The sequence below is a fragment of the Trichoderma gamsii genome (genome assembly GCF_001481775.2).
Source record: "Trichoderma gamsii strain T6085 chromosome Unknown Scaffold_11.2, whole genome shotgun sequence".
Taxonomy (NCBI): Eukaryota; Fungi; Ascomycota; class Sordariomycetes; order Hypocreales; family Hypocreaceae; genus Trichoderma; species Trichoderma gamsii.
This window is the reverse complement of record NW_020171348.1, coordinates 549,344-565,189: the sequence shown is the minus strand read 5'-3', so window position 1 is coordinate 565,189 and position 15,846 is coordinate 549,344. Positions and strand designations below refer to the sequence as shown.

General features: G+C 48.4%; 6 protein-coding genes across 6 annotated transcripts; 4 read left to right on the top strand and 2 right to left on the bottom strand.

The window, feature by feature from the left end:
- Window positions 1-753: 753 nt before the first annotated feature.
- Window positions 754-1,656, top strand: TGAM01_v204089 (hypothetical protein; the record flags this gene model as incomplete). The annotated part of the gene is made up of 1 exon (XM_018800642.1): window positions 754-1,656. One exon carries the CDS (start codon window positions 754-756, stop codon window positions 1,654-1,656), a length of 903 nt encoding a protein of 300 aa, XP_018666107.1.
- A 2,049-nt stretch (window positions 1,657-3,705) lies between these two features.
- TGAM01_v204087 (hypothetical protein) lies at window positions 3,706-5,436 on the top strand (the record flags this gene model as incomplete). The annotated part of the gene is made up of 2 exons (XM_018800641.1): window positions 3,706-4,472; window positions 4,536-5,436. The coding sequence occupies 2 exons, from the start codon at window positions 3,706-3,708 to the stop codon at window positions 5,434-5,436; spliced, it is 1,668 nt and encodes a 555-aa protein (XP_018666106.1).
- A 221-nt stretch (window positions 5,437-5,657) lies between these two features.
- On the bottom strand, window positions 5,658-6,395 carry TGAM01_v204088 (hypothetical protein; the record flags this gene model as incomplete). Its single annotated transcript, XM_018800640.1, has 1 exon — window positions 5,658-6,395. The coding sequence occupies one exon, from the start codon at window positions 6,393-6,395 to the stop codon at window positions 5,658-5,660; it is 738 nt and encodes a 245-aa protein (XP_018666105.1).
- Window positions 6,396-7,483: 1,088 nt separating this feature from the next.
- Window positions 7,484-8,882, top strand: TGAM01_v204086 (hypothetical protein; the record flags this gene model as incomplete). The annotated part of the gene is made up of 4 exons (XM_018800639.2): window positions 7,484-7,770; window positions 7,836-8,037; window positions 8,091-8,312; window positions 8,370-8,882. The coding sequence occupies 4 exons, from the start codon at window positions 7,484-7,486 to the stop codon at window positions 8,880-8,882; spliced, it is 1,224 nt and encodes a 407-aa protein (XP_018666104.2).
- Window positions 8,883-9,369: 487 nt separating this feature from the next.
- On the bottom strand, window positions 9,370-10,232 carry TGAM01_v204085 (hypothetical protein; the record flags this gene model as incomplete). Its single annotated transcript, XM_018800638.1, has 2 exons — window positions 9,370-9,908; window positions 9,971-10,232. The coding sequence occupies 2 exons, from the start codon at window positions 10,230-10,232 to the stop codon at window positions 9,370-9,372; spliced, it is 801 nt and encodes a 266-aa protein (XP_018666103.1).
- Window positions 10,233-12,224: 1,992 nt separating this feature from the next.
- TGAM01_v204084 (hypothetical protein) lies at window positions 12,225-14,613 on the top strand (the record flags this gene model as incomplete). Its single annotated transcript, XM_018800637.1, has 3 exons — window positions 12,225-12,285; window positions 12,339-13,069; window positions 13,123-14,613. 3 exons carry the CDS (start codon window positions 12,225-12,227, stop codon window positions 14,611-14,613), a joined length of 2,283 nt encoding a protein of 760 aa, XP_018666102.1.
- Window positions 14,614-15,846: the final 1,233 nt, after the last annotated feature.

Genomic DNA, 15,846 nt, shown 5'->3' with positions numbered 1-15,846 from the left:
TTCTCTTTTTTAGCCGAAAGTCTACATTTCTGGCTTTGGGTGCTGGATTTATTGAGTTACCAGCAGGTAAACAAACATTGAAGCGTCACGGCAGCAACCAGCGCAGCAGGAGGAAAGAGAACGAGATAATAAAAGAAAGCTACATGGGCGCCACGTAGAAGACGATTTTAGAATTACACTTATAGTTTTGTATTCAATGAGGATACTCTACTGCAATTCGGTGTACACAAGTAAACAATTCTTGCAAAGTTCTTCCACTCCTACTACACTCCAGACAACCCCTAAAGTACCACCAATCTCAACAGCTCTCGCAATAGTCGAACAGTCGTTTCTGGATACCATAGCTGCACTTTCTTTCTTGGAATAGTCTGTTATTATCCATACCTTTGCTGCACGAGTTAGCAGTGTAGTGTAACCGATCATCCAGCTGCCAGGACCGAGTGCCAACTGGCGGCAGACCAGCGGAGATCGAAGCAGCCCTCATTGTTGCCAGCTGGTTACCCAGCTACCATTTATTTATAATGCTCATTTCTGCCCGACGAGTCAAAATTGTTTTGTTTTCCTTTCCTCAACTACGCGAGCTTGAGCGCGTTGTTTGGTTACGTTCCGATCAACACCTTCTTCCAACACTTTGGGTATAACAACGCTTCAACTGCACCATAGTAAGTAGCAGTGACTTATGATGATAACTTTATCGCCTATATGTACTAATATGCGTATAGTTCAGAACAGTGCTTCCATCCATCTATCAATATGGTTTTCGGAGAACTTCGCCGAAGCCGCAGCTTGGAGTCCCTGCGCAAGGATCTCTTTCACACCATTACCAATACCACTGAAGGCGTCTACTTCCCGTCTGGCGCTTCCATCTTGCAAGACAAAGACTCGGATAAGGAACTCCTCGCCGTGCTGTGCCCACAAGAAGGGTTCAAGGTAACAGACGCTGGTATTGCCCATCTGAGCAAGCTATTCGTTCAATGCAACAAGTGGATTCCCGTCATTGAGGAGCGCGGCTACGACATGTATTGGGCTGTGGTCGCTTCCAGCACCTCTCAAGCCCAAAGTATTGATTTGTCACCTGGTATGGCCAGAGCTGTGGCGTTTGCTCTTCTGCGAGCCAGACAGCGCTGGATCCTCCTCCAGAGAAACCCAGAGGTGTCCAAAAGCAATGTCAAGACTCATTTCTCAGCCGGCCTACAGCGCCTCCTTGAACACTTTGAGGAACGAGACAAGAATCCCGCCATTCACGCTTCTCTCAAAGACAATGAATGGAAGCTGACTGAAAAGGAGAAGAGAGATGGCAGCAAGGCTCACCTGATGGGTCCTGGCAAGCTCATATCTCGAGGCAGAATTGCACTTTCATTCACCGCCCCGCAGGGACTTTATCCCATCGGACAGCTTGCTGGTATTCCGCAGCCGGAGACCAACCGCCTCGGCATGATTGACAGCTCTGTCGAGAAAATCACGCCTACCGAAGCTGTTCAGTCTTTGATCTCGCATCATCTTGCAGAAGTGCGTCGCGGTCAGAAACGCGCCACTGCGGAGGACGATGCCAGAAACAAAGTGCCTCGTAACGCCGCTGAAGAAGATGACGCTCGCGGCGCTGCTACCCGTCGCATCTTCCCAACTGCCTTGAAGACCAAGTTTAAACCTAGCTAGATGCGAGGTCCAAGCTTTAGAAAAGATCAGGCAAGCAGAGCGTCGAGACTACTCCTATCAAGTCCACTCCTAAGCGGGCTCAAACGGTCGACACTCCGGCCAACACTACTGCCAGTGCTTCATCCATGAAGAGACGCTTCTTGAGCGAGGAGGCTACCACTGCTACCAAGAAGCAAGTGTTTGCCAAGGGAAAGGCGAGATCGGTCTCTATGCCATTTGCCCCGTCGCCGTCTGTCTCACCGGCCAAGAGAGCAGAGATGTCCCGCTCGCCCTCTTTGTAGGGTGGCAAAGGACGCAGCTCAGAATTCTGGAATAGGAAGCTTGGAATTGAGATTGAATATTGGCTGCAAAAACTGAAATTCAAGGCTTTGCTAGGACAACTCAAGTTGTTTATTGTTTGCTTATTTGAGAGGGCCGGATTATCATGTCACACGGGTTGGATGGGTTGGGCTGACATGATCTGGATTAGGGTTGCAAACGGATTGATTGATTCGCGGATATGTGTATGAGAAGCTATGTATGGTACAAAGAGTTTTATGAACTGAATAACAAGTTTCATGGATCTGAGGAATGAAGTGAATGAGGGCGTTGCTTTATGAAGAAATGTGTGCCCTAATGTTTACATGTACCTTGGAGACGTGGTTTACTCACCAGATTCATTTGATTTCCCCTACAAGTAACCGGAATATTTCTTCTATCTGTGGAAAGCAGGCAATAGGGATTCGCATGAGTCGAGCTTGCTGGAAGTTCTCTTTTGCAAGTATGACTTCTCCAGATCCCAGGTGATCAAATAACTGAAGCTCTTGTAAGCCGGCATGAATAGCACTCCTAAGAGTAAATAATATCTTTTGGCTGCGGCTGAGTCGGGTACTGGTGGTGTATATTCATCTGTAAGCGTTGTTATCACTGTGGTATTTGATCCAGTTATTCTCGTCGAATTCATCTTGGCGCAGTGGCAGTGCACTTGGCAATCCCAGCAGTGGTTGGTCCCACGATGCAGCTTGCCGGTGTTTTGGCACAGACTCCAGTATTCACGGACAGATTCCGAAGCCATGCTGTCGAATAAAGGTCTTCTACCCGCTGCATCTTCTGTGCCTGTAGATATGCTGCACATATGAATGATCCAAGCCCTCCTAGTCTCGGGTGTCGCCGCTGCATCTCATTTGCTCAGCCCCCCAGATGGAGAGATGACAGGCGCTGGACTCGAGTGGACTGGCCCTCCAGGGCTGTTTGCCAAGAATGATGGACGCCCTGCAGCGGCCTGCCTTGGCGCAGCTCTAGCGGCTTGGAGCTCCCCATGTGCCCTGAAAAGGGATCCGCCGCATTTTGCAAGTGACAGCGAGAATGACATCAGCTGTGGAAATGCGCAAACTTTGGGACAAGTGATAACAAAGAGAAACACATAGCGCTGCTTGTACTAATAGGCAAAATTACAAAATAAAACCACTAGAGGTGGAAAAAGGAAACAAATCTGCCGCCGCGTCTCGGGTAACCGGCAAGGCAACTGACGTAGGTGGGACATTTTCTGACGATGATCCTGCGAGGAATGCGATGGAGGGGCGCAGATGCGGGTTTTGGTTCTAGATCCCCCCCTGCAGCGGTTCGCATGTGGCTTTGCCTTTTTTTTTTTTTTCTGTTTTTATTAGATGCTCGGTACAGCCTCTTTTTGGTTGTAATTTTGGAAACTGACAGCTGGAATGCTGTGTATTGGTCCCTTGTAGGTATGTGCTTACGGTTGGTCGTTGGTCATATTATATCGGAGGCCTTTTTTACTCTTTTTGTCCCTAGCAACGGACCTGACTTGACTGATCGGCTCTAGTTTCGCCAGCTATATACATACAAGAGCTCAGCTCAGCTCAGATACAAAAATCGCCAGCGACCCCTCACAACGTCATCTTCTCCGGATTTCTGCGAGGCTGAGTCGGTGACAATCAAAAGTCTTGGCAGCCTTGTTGATCAACAATACTTGCCGCTTCTGTAAACAATCTCATATCGCCTGATCGCCATAGTCACCTATTGTTTATCTGTTATTCAAATAAATTACTAGCGATGCCGGGAGACATCACAACGCATCACGACGACACCTCGTCCTCCGGGTCCAGCGACCACAATGAGGAACACAAAGGCCCTCCCGGTGGCTACGACAAGACGCCCCTCCCAGACGCCCCTCAGGGATACACCGTCCGCTTCGTCTTCCACTCCGCGTCGAATGTCCCCGTTGCGGATCTGCACACCGTATCTTCAGATCCCTTCCTGGTAGCCACGCTCAAGGGCACGCAGCCAAAGCGCCACAAGGAGGACCCCGATCTCAAGTACAGGACGAGGACCATCCACAGAACCACCACGCCTGAATGGAACGAGGAATGGATCGTGGCCAATGTGCCTCCCGGCGGCTTCACGCTGAAGTGTAGGATGTACGACGAAGACGTTGCCGACAAGGACGACAGGCTGGGCAACGTGACGGTCAATGTTGGCTCCATCTCTGAGGACTGGCCGGGCATTCCTCCTCCGGGACAGGAGTTTGAGGCCAAGAAGCGCGTCATGAGCAAGCGAGCCTTTATCCTCAAGGGCATTGCCAGTGCTATCAGCCATGGAACTCATATCGCTCCTCGTTTACGAATCAGCATGGAGGTACTGGGCAAGTCGGATCCTCCTTTTGCGCAGATGTATACCTTGTCACCGACGCGATGGATCAAGCACAACAGTCCCATGATTGGTCGCATCATCGGACAAAAGGTGAATGCGAATGAAGCCGATGACGAGAACCACCACGAAAGCCAGGGAGAGAACAACGATCCCAAGTCAACAAAATACGAGTAAGCCACACTGACTTGACAATATGCTTCTTATACATTCACTAACATCTGTTGTAATTTCAGCTTCCAGGCAAACGAGATACAGCTCCAGGGCCCAGTGCCACCCTCGCTCTACCACCGCTACGTAGAGTTCCGTCCAGTCATCGGCTCGCTCTTCTCATCCACCGGGCTCAGGGGGAAAATCCTCAACAAGGCCCTGCACAAGCAGCACCACCGCATCTACAACTACGACAGCAGCACCGAATATGGCATTTACAAGCCCTGCTCCAAGGAAGCCTCGCTCCAATTCCTCCGCATGGTGCATTTCGACGAAGGCGGCCGCATCTTCACGTACGTGCTTACTCTGGACGGTCTCATGCGCTTCACCGAGACGGGCAAAGAGTTCGGCATCGACTTCCTGAGCAAGCACACCATGCACGCAGATGCTGAACGGTACATTGCGTACTCGGGAGAGTTCTTCATTCGCAGACTGCAGCACCCGGATGCCAGTGACAGCGTGGAGCCGCATGAGAAGACGCACCCAGGCGACTCTCTTCCCGGCGGTCCGCCAGACCAGCCGCCTCCTCCAAACCCTGCCTTTTACCAGCTCTTTATTGACAACGAGTCGGGAACATACCGCCCGGAGAAATCCATCTTGCCAGATCTTAAAGAGTTTCTGGAGAAAAACTTCCCCGACATGGGCATCGTCACCATGAGCGTCGGAGACGAGAGGCTGCAGAAGCTCAAGGACGAGCAGCGGACCATCAAGAAGAACGAGGGCCGTATGATGCACGTCGTCATGAATAGCAGCACCGACAGCCTCAGCTCTGCAGAGAGCGCGCTCAACGACGAAAACTACAGTCTAGAGACGGGAAGGAAAAGCAAGAAGGAGGCGGCTCATGCGGTTTTGCAACATCCCACTTCCGATCATTTCAAGGAGGCTGCAGAGATCATGCTGCCATATCACGGGAAAAAGGTGGAGTGAGAAATAGGAGTTTGACACAAAAGAGGAACCCGAGAAGAAAGTTTGTTGAAGGAGAACTGTTGAGAATCTCTATGACTGTATGGATATGATATGATATGATACCACCGCTGTTTCCTTTCAATTATCAGTAGTACCACCCGTTGCCGTTAATGTAATCTTTGAACCGTGTAATTATAAACGTCCCTGATAAACCCATAGTGCATGCGTGCTCTGGCGAAGAATTATAACTTGGGCCTCACCGACACCCAGGTGCTCGTGCATTTTGCAATCTCGATGCCTCTTCCGTCCCGGATCTCGCACTTGATGTTTGTTCTTCTCCCCTCCACGCTGTCCACCCATGCGTTGACCAGTACCGTCTCGTTGATTGGGCCAGGCTTCAGAAACTTAATTTCAAGACTGGCCGTTACATTTGCCGCGCCAAACGTAGATCCCACCTTGCCAAGAGCATTGTTGATGTCGTGCAGAACTCCCATGGACTCATCCGCCATGGTCATGACCATTCCCCCGTGTAACACGCCCTCGTATCCACACACGCCCTCGCCCAGGGCGAAAAGAGTGCTCACGTGCATAATGGGACGCGAGGGGTCCTGAATATGCGTTTCATCTTCTGTGTGGAAGAAGGAGAGCACCTGCTGCACTCCGCGCGGCGTGGCCAGCGTGGCGCCGAGGAGCTGGTCGTGAGATGGGCTGAGGGGATTGAAGCATTGAGGAACGAAGGGGACTGTGTTTGGCGTTTGAATCAGGCATGCACACCACGGGATTGAGAGGAAATGGGCGACTGCTGAGGTGTAGAGCGTTGGCGAGGTGTTGGGCGGGTTGAAGCCGAGAGGGGGACTGAGGACGCGATTGCGCAGCGTGATTGCCAAGGGAGAGGCTGTGGGTGGTTCATTTGGCTGCGTCATCTTGGAATCCTGGACTTGAGGATGAGAGTGAGGATCTCTGGACAAAGATCGCGACATTGGGATGAATCAGCCAAAGTTGGGCGTGAAGACGGTGTGGATTTGCATGTGGTGTTTCGAAGGAGTAGTCTATCAATCTCCCAGTTGAGATTGCCGAGGTCGTCCACTTTTACCCGGGCTGCTGGAGGCTGGACCTGGAGCTGAGGCGCTCTGAGTCGGCACCTAAAACGATACAAGGTTCGGCAGCAACAGCCACTTTGTCGCCACCAAACGGTGCCTTGAATTGCTGGATTAACAACACGAAAGACTGACAGCAAAAAGAGAGCTCCTGCGAGCAAAAGATGGGGCTTCACCGGGATTCGAACCCGGGGCCTCCTGCAAAGGCGATTCTAGAGAACCGGGGACTCCAGGTTTGCTTTCCCGAAGCAGGAATCATACCACTAGACCATGAAGCCAGTTGTAGACTTGAACCCATCACTGGCGATGAGGCCACTGGTAGGATGCTTAAATAGGAAGAAGGCTGGATGAAGTTGACATTTGCTTGATACAGGTATAGACAGAGTGCCTGAGAGTAGAATGGAGATTGAATGCAGAGATGACGCTGGGCTCTTCTGGTTCAATCACAATGGGGGCCCTCATTTTAGGGCGCGGAATAGCGTCTTGTTCTTGGTACATGTAGCCATGGTTAAAGAGTCACCAGTACAAGAGATAGACGCAGGGCGTCACAAGAAAGCAATGCGTCAGCTCCAAGAATGATTGGAGGCATTGAAGAAAATATTGAGCGGAATTTTATTATACAGAAAAGAAACTCAAGACCAGTGATGGGGAAAAAGATGGAAGTGGAAAAGAGTGCGAAATTCTTCTCACATGATGCTGAGCTTTGGCAGCTGCCACGACGAAAGCTCCTTCCCTCGCTGTACAGATACAACATTTCTCCCCCAGCTTTTATTGCACCGGTACTCCAGGCTCCTCTCTTCTCTTTCAAACCGCTCGAAAGTATCGTCTGCAGTTAAGTTTCCTTCGTCGTTGTCGATTCTAGTCTATGAGTTTACACTTCTATTGGTGCTACTATTGAGATACGAGCATTCGCATTTTCCACTTCATTATTCTTGTTTATCCATGAAAAATCATCGCCGGTTCCATACATGATGCATCCTCCTCCCAATGATACAAGCGGGTCGGAGCTGAGCCCCCGCCAGGTCGAGATCCTCATCACCATCGAACGAACAGGCGCTGGTCTCTCGATGGTAGCCATCACGCTGACTCTGCTGTCCTTCTTCCTATGCAAGAGATTACGAACTACTCCCAACATCTTTATCATGTTGGCATCCATTGCCAACGCTGGCGCGAGTATCGCATCGATGATTGGATATGATGGCCTGGATAAAGGAGAGGAGTCGACTCTCTGTCAGGGACAAGGCTTCATCTTCGAGTGGTGAGTTATAACTCGCTACCCTGACGTATAGGGGCCGGATGCATAACGAGCTTCGTCGCATATAGGTTCATGCAATCTGATCCGTGGTGGTCTTTCGCCATGGCGTTCAACGTCTTCCTCGTCTTTTTCAACAATGCTAACCCGGCCGTCTTTCGGAAGCGCATCTGGATCTACTGTATTATCTGTTTTGGCGGCCCCTTGATTCCTGCCATAGTCTTGGTCTCCATCCACGACAATGCAAAGGGCCCCGTCTTTGGGAATGCAGCGGTAAGACACTCTTAAATCCAACTGATTGGGTCTAGAAGCTAATGTTTCGCCAGCTCTGGTGCTGGATTGATTCTAACTGGAGCCTGGTGCGCCTATATGCGTACTACATTCCCATATGGATCTGCATCTTCGGATCCATCTTGATCTACGTTGCTGTGGGATATCAGGTGTTTCACCACCGCAACCGCTTACGAAAATTTACAATGCCGATTGCAAGAATGAGAAAAATGAGCAATATGCGTGCAGCTAGTGAAGCCGGAGACTCTGCCGAAGAAGTACACATTTTTACTCTACACCATCTTTGTGCTCCGATATGCTGATACTTTCTCTAGAGCCTCACGCGGAAAATAGACCATTATGGCACTGCCACTACTGAAGTCCAGGTCACATCCATCACCCCCGAGAACGACTACTCCGGCCTACCTGCGATTCCTCCGGCTATATATGCCCATGGTCCTACCATTGTATCACACGGCAAATCGTGGGTACCAGTACACGGATTGGGCTATTATTCTCCAGAAGCATATGGGAAAACGCCCCATCAGAATGCAACAATATCCGCAAGGCAGCCAGAGCAACCAAGTACAGCCTTGTCACGTTTGCGGCACGTCAAATCCAATGCATCTCTCAAGTTGAAGCGATTGGATCCGGTCAAGATGGCCTACTTACGCACAAGTTTCATATTTGGATTTGCGATTCTGATTACCTGGATTCCAAGCTCTGTCAACCGCCTTTATAGTCTCACGTATCATGGTCGCGTCAACTTTCAGCTCAGTGTTGCCAGCGGCTGCGTGCTGCCGCTCCAGGGAGTATGGAACGCCTTGATCTACTTCACCACGAGCTAGAGTACCGTTCGTGAAGAGCTAAAGGCTTTGCAAGCAAAGGTTTGGGCAAAACGGCATCGAAATTATCACAACACCACACAGATAAGCGATAGACTGGATCCCATGGCTTACGGTAACAGAAACACGATCGAGTTACCTATGATTTCACGAAGTAAGGCCTCGCGAGTTTACGATGGCGACGAAATAGACTTGTCGGGGCAGCTCTATAGAAGCGGTTCCATCTAGTTTCTAGGATGACAACACTCCAAGCTATGGATTGAGATACTTATGGTATACGTGTAACGTATTACTATTCATCTTTTAGCAAGTTGTCACTATGAGAGCAGATGTCGATGTTTACGGGTAAAGTAACATCTTCAGTTTGCGAGATTCGGTTGCAGCATATTATGGAATCAGTAGAAGGGGATTTACTTGCAATTGATACTAATATAATTGTTCTCATCGTCTTTTTAAAATTTAATTGTTCGAGATTTCTAGATTCTTGTTCCTAGTTATACTTGGCGTATATATCTTCACCCTCGGCCGCATCGACGCCATCGCGAACTACGGCAGTAACGGCTTCATCAATATCAACATTGCCCTCGTGCAAATCCAACCAACCGCTCTTGACGCCTTCAGTCGCAAGTACCCTGTCTATAACGTGCGCTACTGACTCCCTGGGAATATTTCCCTTGACCGTCTTTGTTCTACCCAGCTCGACCTTGCCCACAGGGTCATCCGTCAATGCGCCAGGACGCAAGTCGATGCCCACCAGCGTGCGGCTCGTCTTGGAAACCTCGTACAGGACCTCGTCGGCGGCGAGCTTGGCCTTGTAGTACGTGGCCAGCGGGCCGTTGTTGACCTTTTCGGTGTATTCTTCCCAGTCGCTGGCGGGCCACCAGGGGGCGGCCTTGCGGCGGGAGCCGCTGTAGGAGACGAGGAGGAAGCGGCTGATGGAGGGCTTGGCGGCGGCGGCGTTGATGAAGTGGATGGCGGCGTCGCGGTCGATGCGGAATGTGCCTTCGGTGCCGTATTTACCTCCAGCGCCTATTTTGAACAGTAATTCTTAGAATGATTCAAGAAAGAAGAGCGTCTCTTTGTTTACTGACCGGCACTCCAGGCAACGTAATCCGCGTTGACCTCGTCCAAGATGCTCGCTGCTTTTTCCTGCGTGTCGACGGCCGCGATGCTGCGGACGAGCACTTGCAGTTTGCCGGGGAGGCCGGCGCCGAGCTTCTCGACGTCGGGGACTTGCTCTTCTTTGCGAATGATGCTGGTTACGGCCCAGGAGCGCTTGAGGAGGAGGGGGGTGAGGAGCTGGGCGATTTTGCCGTGGCCGCCTAGGATGAGGACGTGGCGGGGTGAAGCCATTTTGAATTGGAGACGTGGATTGATAGACAGTTCAAAGTTGAACGATGGATATTTGACTTCTAGCAACTAGAACTGTTATAAAGGTAGCAAATATAGATGTTATATATTAGTCAAGTCCAATACAATGACGCGAATAGAGCTTCGTGATGGCTCATCCGTCAGAATGGGATCACGCAAGAGGCAGATGACGACACTGATGGCTTCATTTTCGGGGTTCGTGCGGGGGTGGGGCGAAGGAGAATATAGAGTTGGGCGGCACTTCCCGAATGAGATTGAAATGGGAGCTGTTGTTAAAGCCGAAAGAGAGAGATTGAGGTGATTGAAGATTGAAAAGCATTGGACTTTGTCCTACCGAGGTGTAAAAAGATTGGGTCATAAGTAGGCCTAGACTAGGAGCAGCTTGAAATTGCTGAGAGCTTAGCAGTTGAATGCCTAGTACACAGGTAACCAGGATCTCAGGCTCTCGGGCGTTCAGTTCCTAGGTAAGGATTAAAAGTGCTGTGCATTCAACTCGCATATATCGGTGGGGACTAAATACCCAGGTATCTAATAATCAACTCGAGAAAAATTGACAAGGCTGTAAAGAGCAGTGGACCCGGCACTTACGAATGCAGAGTAGAGGAGCTCATCTCTTACAAAAAGGCCCTCAGTGGGCGTTGGAAAAGCCATGAAAACACCCCATGCATGACGAGAAAACTACTGGAAAGTCGCTCTCAGGAGCTCTTCTTTGAACTTGGCGTATGGTAAAGTGGAGAAAGGCAACCGCCTTTCACAGCGGTTTTAGTGGTTACGGAAGGCACCGACTGCTTATAAGAAAAGGTGGCAAGCTGGCTTTTAGAATATTTAAAAGAGTCCTCCTATTTGGACCGTAGAAGATTCCTATTTGGACTGTAGTGGCCTGTGCGTTAGAATTTTCCAAAGGCTTATGTATTTTTAAGAATTAATTTAACAGTAATAAAATTTTATAAAAATATTATAAAAAGTACTATAATATAGTATATTAAATAAGCTATATAAAAATAGTTTTTTCATTACTATAAATACTAAGATAAATATAATATTAATATTTAAAAATTAAGATTTTAAAATAGGATTTTCTTTATAGTTTTTTAAGTTTTTAAGCTAAAATTTTAAAAGTAAGATTTTTATTTATATAAACTATATAAAAGATTCTAGTGCACTTATTTTAACTTATATATAAGGATTAAAATCTTTAATTAAAGTTTTTATAAGTTTTTAAGCTTAATAATTAATTAAAATTAAAAAGAAAAAGGTTTTTATATTAATTAAATAAAATTTTATTTAAATAAATTTTAATAATATTTTATTTTATTTATTTTACTATAATATAGCTCTTAGAAAACCTTGGTGGTTTTGGAAAATCCTAGTGCACGGGCCACTTAGCGCGTTGCACAGGCCACTACGGTCCAAATAGGAATCTTCTACGGTCCAAATAGGAGGACTCATTTAAAAAATGCTGTGAAAGGCCATGCCGAGGTTTATAGGGTACACAGTACAAAGTACTAGTAGTGCTACACTCGCAGTAACATGGAGAAGGATGGCATTGGGGGGAGTTAAAATTGCTGTGAAACAAAAACGAAGATACTATTGGGTTTTTGGCGACGAAAAAAATCGCAAAAAGCCAGGTGAGCAATAATACTTCTTGCCATGCCTTGCCCTGGAGTAGGTTAAAAATGCTGTGAACCCAAGGCGTCCGCTAGCTTGTATTAGCTTATGTCAGCACACAGCCTCTGATCTCAGCGGCACTCTGACACGAGGGAGCTCTGTCTGAAGCTTGTGCAACGCGGGACGGTTCTATGCAACAACAGATTGATGACTTCATAATCTCAGCTTAATACAACTAATCACTTACTGAGCCGCAGCAGGTCATCTTTGTTTCCATCGTGCAAAGTCCTCATTCACAGCGCACCTTTGCCCCTCACCCGCATTCGAGTCTCACCCTTGCCTGCATTTTGTCAAGATCAGAGTTACATGGGCTTGAGCTCTTACAGGGGTCTCCATCGAGTCATGTCCAAATCTGTTTGCATTGTCGGTACGCTGCAAACAAGATCCTCGTCGCTTTCGATCATTCCTAATGACTTGCAGGTGCTGGGCCTTCCGGCCTTGTCGCTGCCAAGACGCTTCTTCACAATGCTCCCAAGGGCCAGTTCAAGGTCAGCGTCTTTGATAGCCAGGCCGCCATCGGTGGTCTATGGCCGACCTCAAAGACCGATTCAGGCCGCCTCGTCCATCCGTTGATGGTTGCAAACCAGAGCAGACACACGGTGCAGTTCAGCGACTTGGCATGGGAAGACAGCGCACCGCAATTCCCCCGCGCGTGGCAGGTTGGCAAGTATCTTGAGCAGTACCAGAGCAGATATCTCAACGGCCATCCCGACTATGAGCTTCAGCTGAAGAGTCGTGTTGCAAAAGCTGAAAAGCGAAACGATGGATCAGAGGGCTGGAAGGTACTCATCAAGTCGGAAAGCGGCGAAGAATCGAGAGATTTTGACCACCTGATCGTGGCTACTGGATACTTTGGTAAGCCCATCATTCCCGAGTGTTTCAAAAACGCGAATACGTCGGTTCCCATCATCCACAGCAGCCAGTACCGGGATCTGAAAGGGCTTTTGGGCAAGGGCAGGGAAAAGGGAGGCAAGATTCTCATTGTCGGAGGCCAAATGTCTGGCGTCGAGATCGCGGGCACTGTTGCAAGCCATCTCTCAGCTGCTGTCAATTCCCCAGAAGAGTCGGAAATTGCAGGGATTGACAAATACTCTATTTATCACGCGATTCAGAAGCCTATATGGGTGTTTCCTCTATTCACTTCTCCAGAGGTGAGACTCTTTTCTTCTCTCGCGCTATTGTATCAAATACTAACAGATACCAGCCGACATTCTCATCAGCTCCTTTCGCGCCCTTAGACCTAGGCTCTTATAATATCAATAACCGTCCTCGGCCATTGGAGAATACGCAGGGCCATATCAGTGAGGAGCATGCGAATATGGTGCACACCATTTTCGAGACCTCGCTCGGCGATCAAGAGCAGTTTTCTTCCCTACTAATGCCCAATGATGAAGAAAGAAACCAGCCAGCCTACCTAGCTGTCAGTGATTGGTACACCGAATTTGTAAGGTCAGGCATGATCACCCTCTCTTTCGGCAAGGTCGTCTCTCTAGAGAACGATCTTGTGACGTTGGATGATAATGATGCCCAGATCGATGAAATTGCTGCTGTTATCCTTGCTACTGGCTTTGACCCGTCACCATGTATCGAGTTTCTGCCGCAGGATGTCCTTGCTACGCTGCAACACTCTCCACGACACTATAATCAAGCTCTTGCCCTGGCCTTTCACGGCACTCATCATCCAGATGTTCCAAATCTCGGATTTGTGGGATTCTACAGGTCCCCATACTGGGGAGTCATGCAGATGCACGCCCGATTTATAGCGGATCTGTGGTCAAATCAGACGGGCGATCTGCCAGATGCTCTTCAGCGGAAGCTTCAAGCCGATCAATCAATTAGGCGAACTCTCAGTTTACGCGACAACCCTAGACTCTCGCAGTTCCCCATGGGAGACTATATGTACTTGATGCAAGAATTTTCTGAAGCTTTGTCGATACCCATGCACGAATCGATCATGCCGGATACACCTACGCTCTCCCGAAACAACCTTCCGCTCGATACACTCACGCCTTCGAGATATCCTTCTCCAAGCGACGATGCTGCAGCAAAAGGTGAAGCCGAGAAATCTCTGAAACAGACTCGTGATCTGTCTATCGAATGCCTCACGAGTCCGCGTTTTGTTGCACGTGGCGTCTTTAGAAGCCTGCTTGGAGAATGGCGCCTTGAACGGGATCTCACCAGCCGACTGCCTTCTCATCCTAGTGGCAAGTTTGTTGGCACAGCGCAATTTTTGCTCCGCGAGCGAACTTCTGAAGGCCTCCAATGCGCCGCAGATCCCAACAGCACTGTTAGTTGTGATGAAGATGGAGGCGAGGACCTAGAGTATCTTTACATCGAAGACGGGGAATTTAAAACAACCTCTGGTTTCGGATTCAGAGCCACTCGACGCTACATCTGGCGCTACGACTCCAAGAAAGACCTCATCAGCGTATGGTTTGCCAAGCCCGATGACCAAAAGCGAGCAGACTATCTCTTCCACGAAATCGAGTTCGAGTCTCCACCGCCAGGGGATAACAAGAGACGCGAAAATGAAGGGTGGAAAGCAAAGGCTGGACATCTTTGCATTGATGACTATTACAATGTTAAGTACGAATTTGCATTTAACAAGGTGAATTTGAAGAAGTGGAGCATAGAGTATACGGTTAATGGGCCAAAGAAGGATTATACAATTCATGGGACGTATGAACGGATATGAATGTCGCTCTAGACAGCGTCGTATACAAAGCCAAGAGAACATAAGCTTTCGTCTTTTTAATAACACAATGCAGCATTAACAGATGGAATCTTGTCTTGATAGATATTCCATCACCTATGATTAATCGGCTGGTCTTTGTTGGTGCAGAATTGTTTTGTGAGAGGACGATGGTATGCAGAGTCACGGAGTCGAGTAGCTTCATCCCAAAGCCCATCTCCTCATAGGCATTTGAAACAAGCGTAATACTAAACAGGGAAAAAAAAGCCCTTTATTTTTGCAAGCTAGATTTCCATAACCGGCCAAAAAGACTTTTTTTCTGCTCTCATCGCGGGAGGGAGCGAGCTTTGACTGAGCACTAATCTTTGCGGCGACATCATCACATGCCAGCCTACCTATGTTACCAGACAAAGAAATTTAAAATTGGCATAGAGTCTTTTGGGGCATCGCCTTTGTTTTAGAGACGTGGTCAGTAAATATTTGGCGTGCCTTTTAAGAATTGCGCAGATCGCTATTGGGCAAAATGAGTTCCGTTTTGAAGGGGTATTTTACACGGACATTTTTAAAAAAAGAAAACACCCTGCTTCGATACTTTACCAGTCATGGTGCAAAAAAAATGGATTCTAAAACGTTCTTTGAAGACATATAATCACTACGAAGCGTTTGAACAAAGACCAAAGAACACTGACTATGGATACTCGGATCAACGATGTATTGGTGGCTTAATTAAACTGGAACATGCCCCATCCCGTTAAACGGTAGATATACGGTAGGAACATTAAGTTAACAACGAGATTCGTGGACATATGAGAACAGGCTTCGACGGATTTCGCCACTGGACAGCGTTGCCGGCCAAGAACAACTTTCCTGTGTCACTTCCACACATTATATGAACAGTTTCGTTGCGAAATTACCTCTAATCGTGTTCAAAATTTTGAAGAGGCGCACGTCTTTAGTCCGGTAACGTATCCTTATTCACACCACGATCAACAAACTTGGCCAACATAAAAAGGTCTCTAATCGCGTTCTCTCTTCAGCCAGCTTGGATTCGATTCTCCTCACACATCGTTTCTTTCTAAATATCCCACCCACGCCATCTATATACTAGCCTTAGCAGCAATACATTCTCGACACGCGGATACTTACTATGGCAGAGGGAAAGCACGAGACAAAACGCTTCATACTTACGGGCGCCCAATTGCTTTTACGCCTTTGTCGGCTAAAATTAGCCATGGG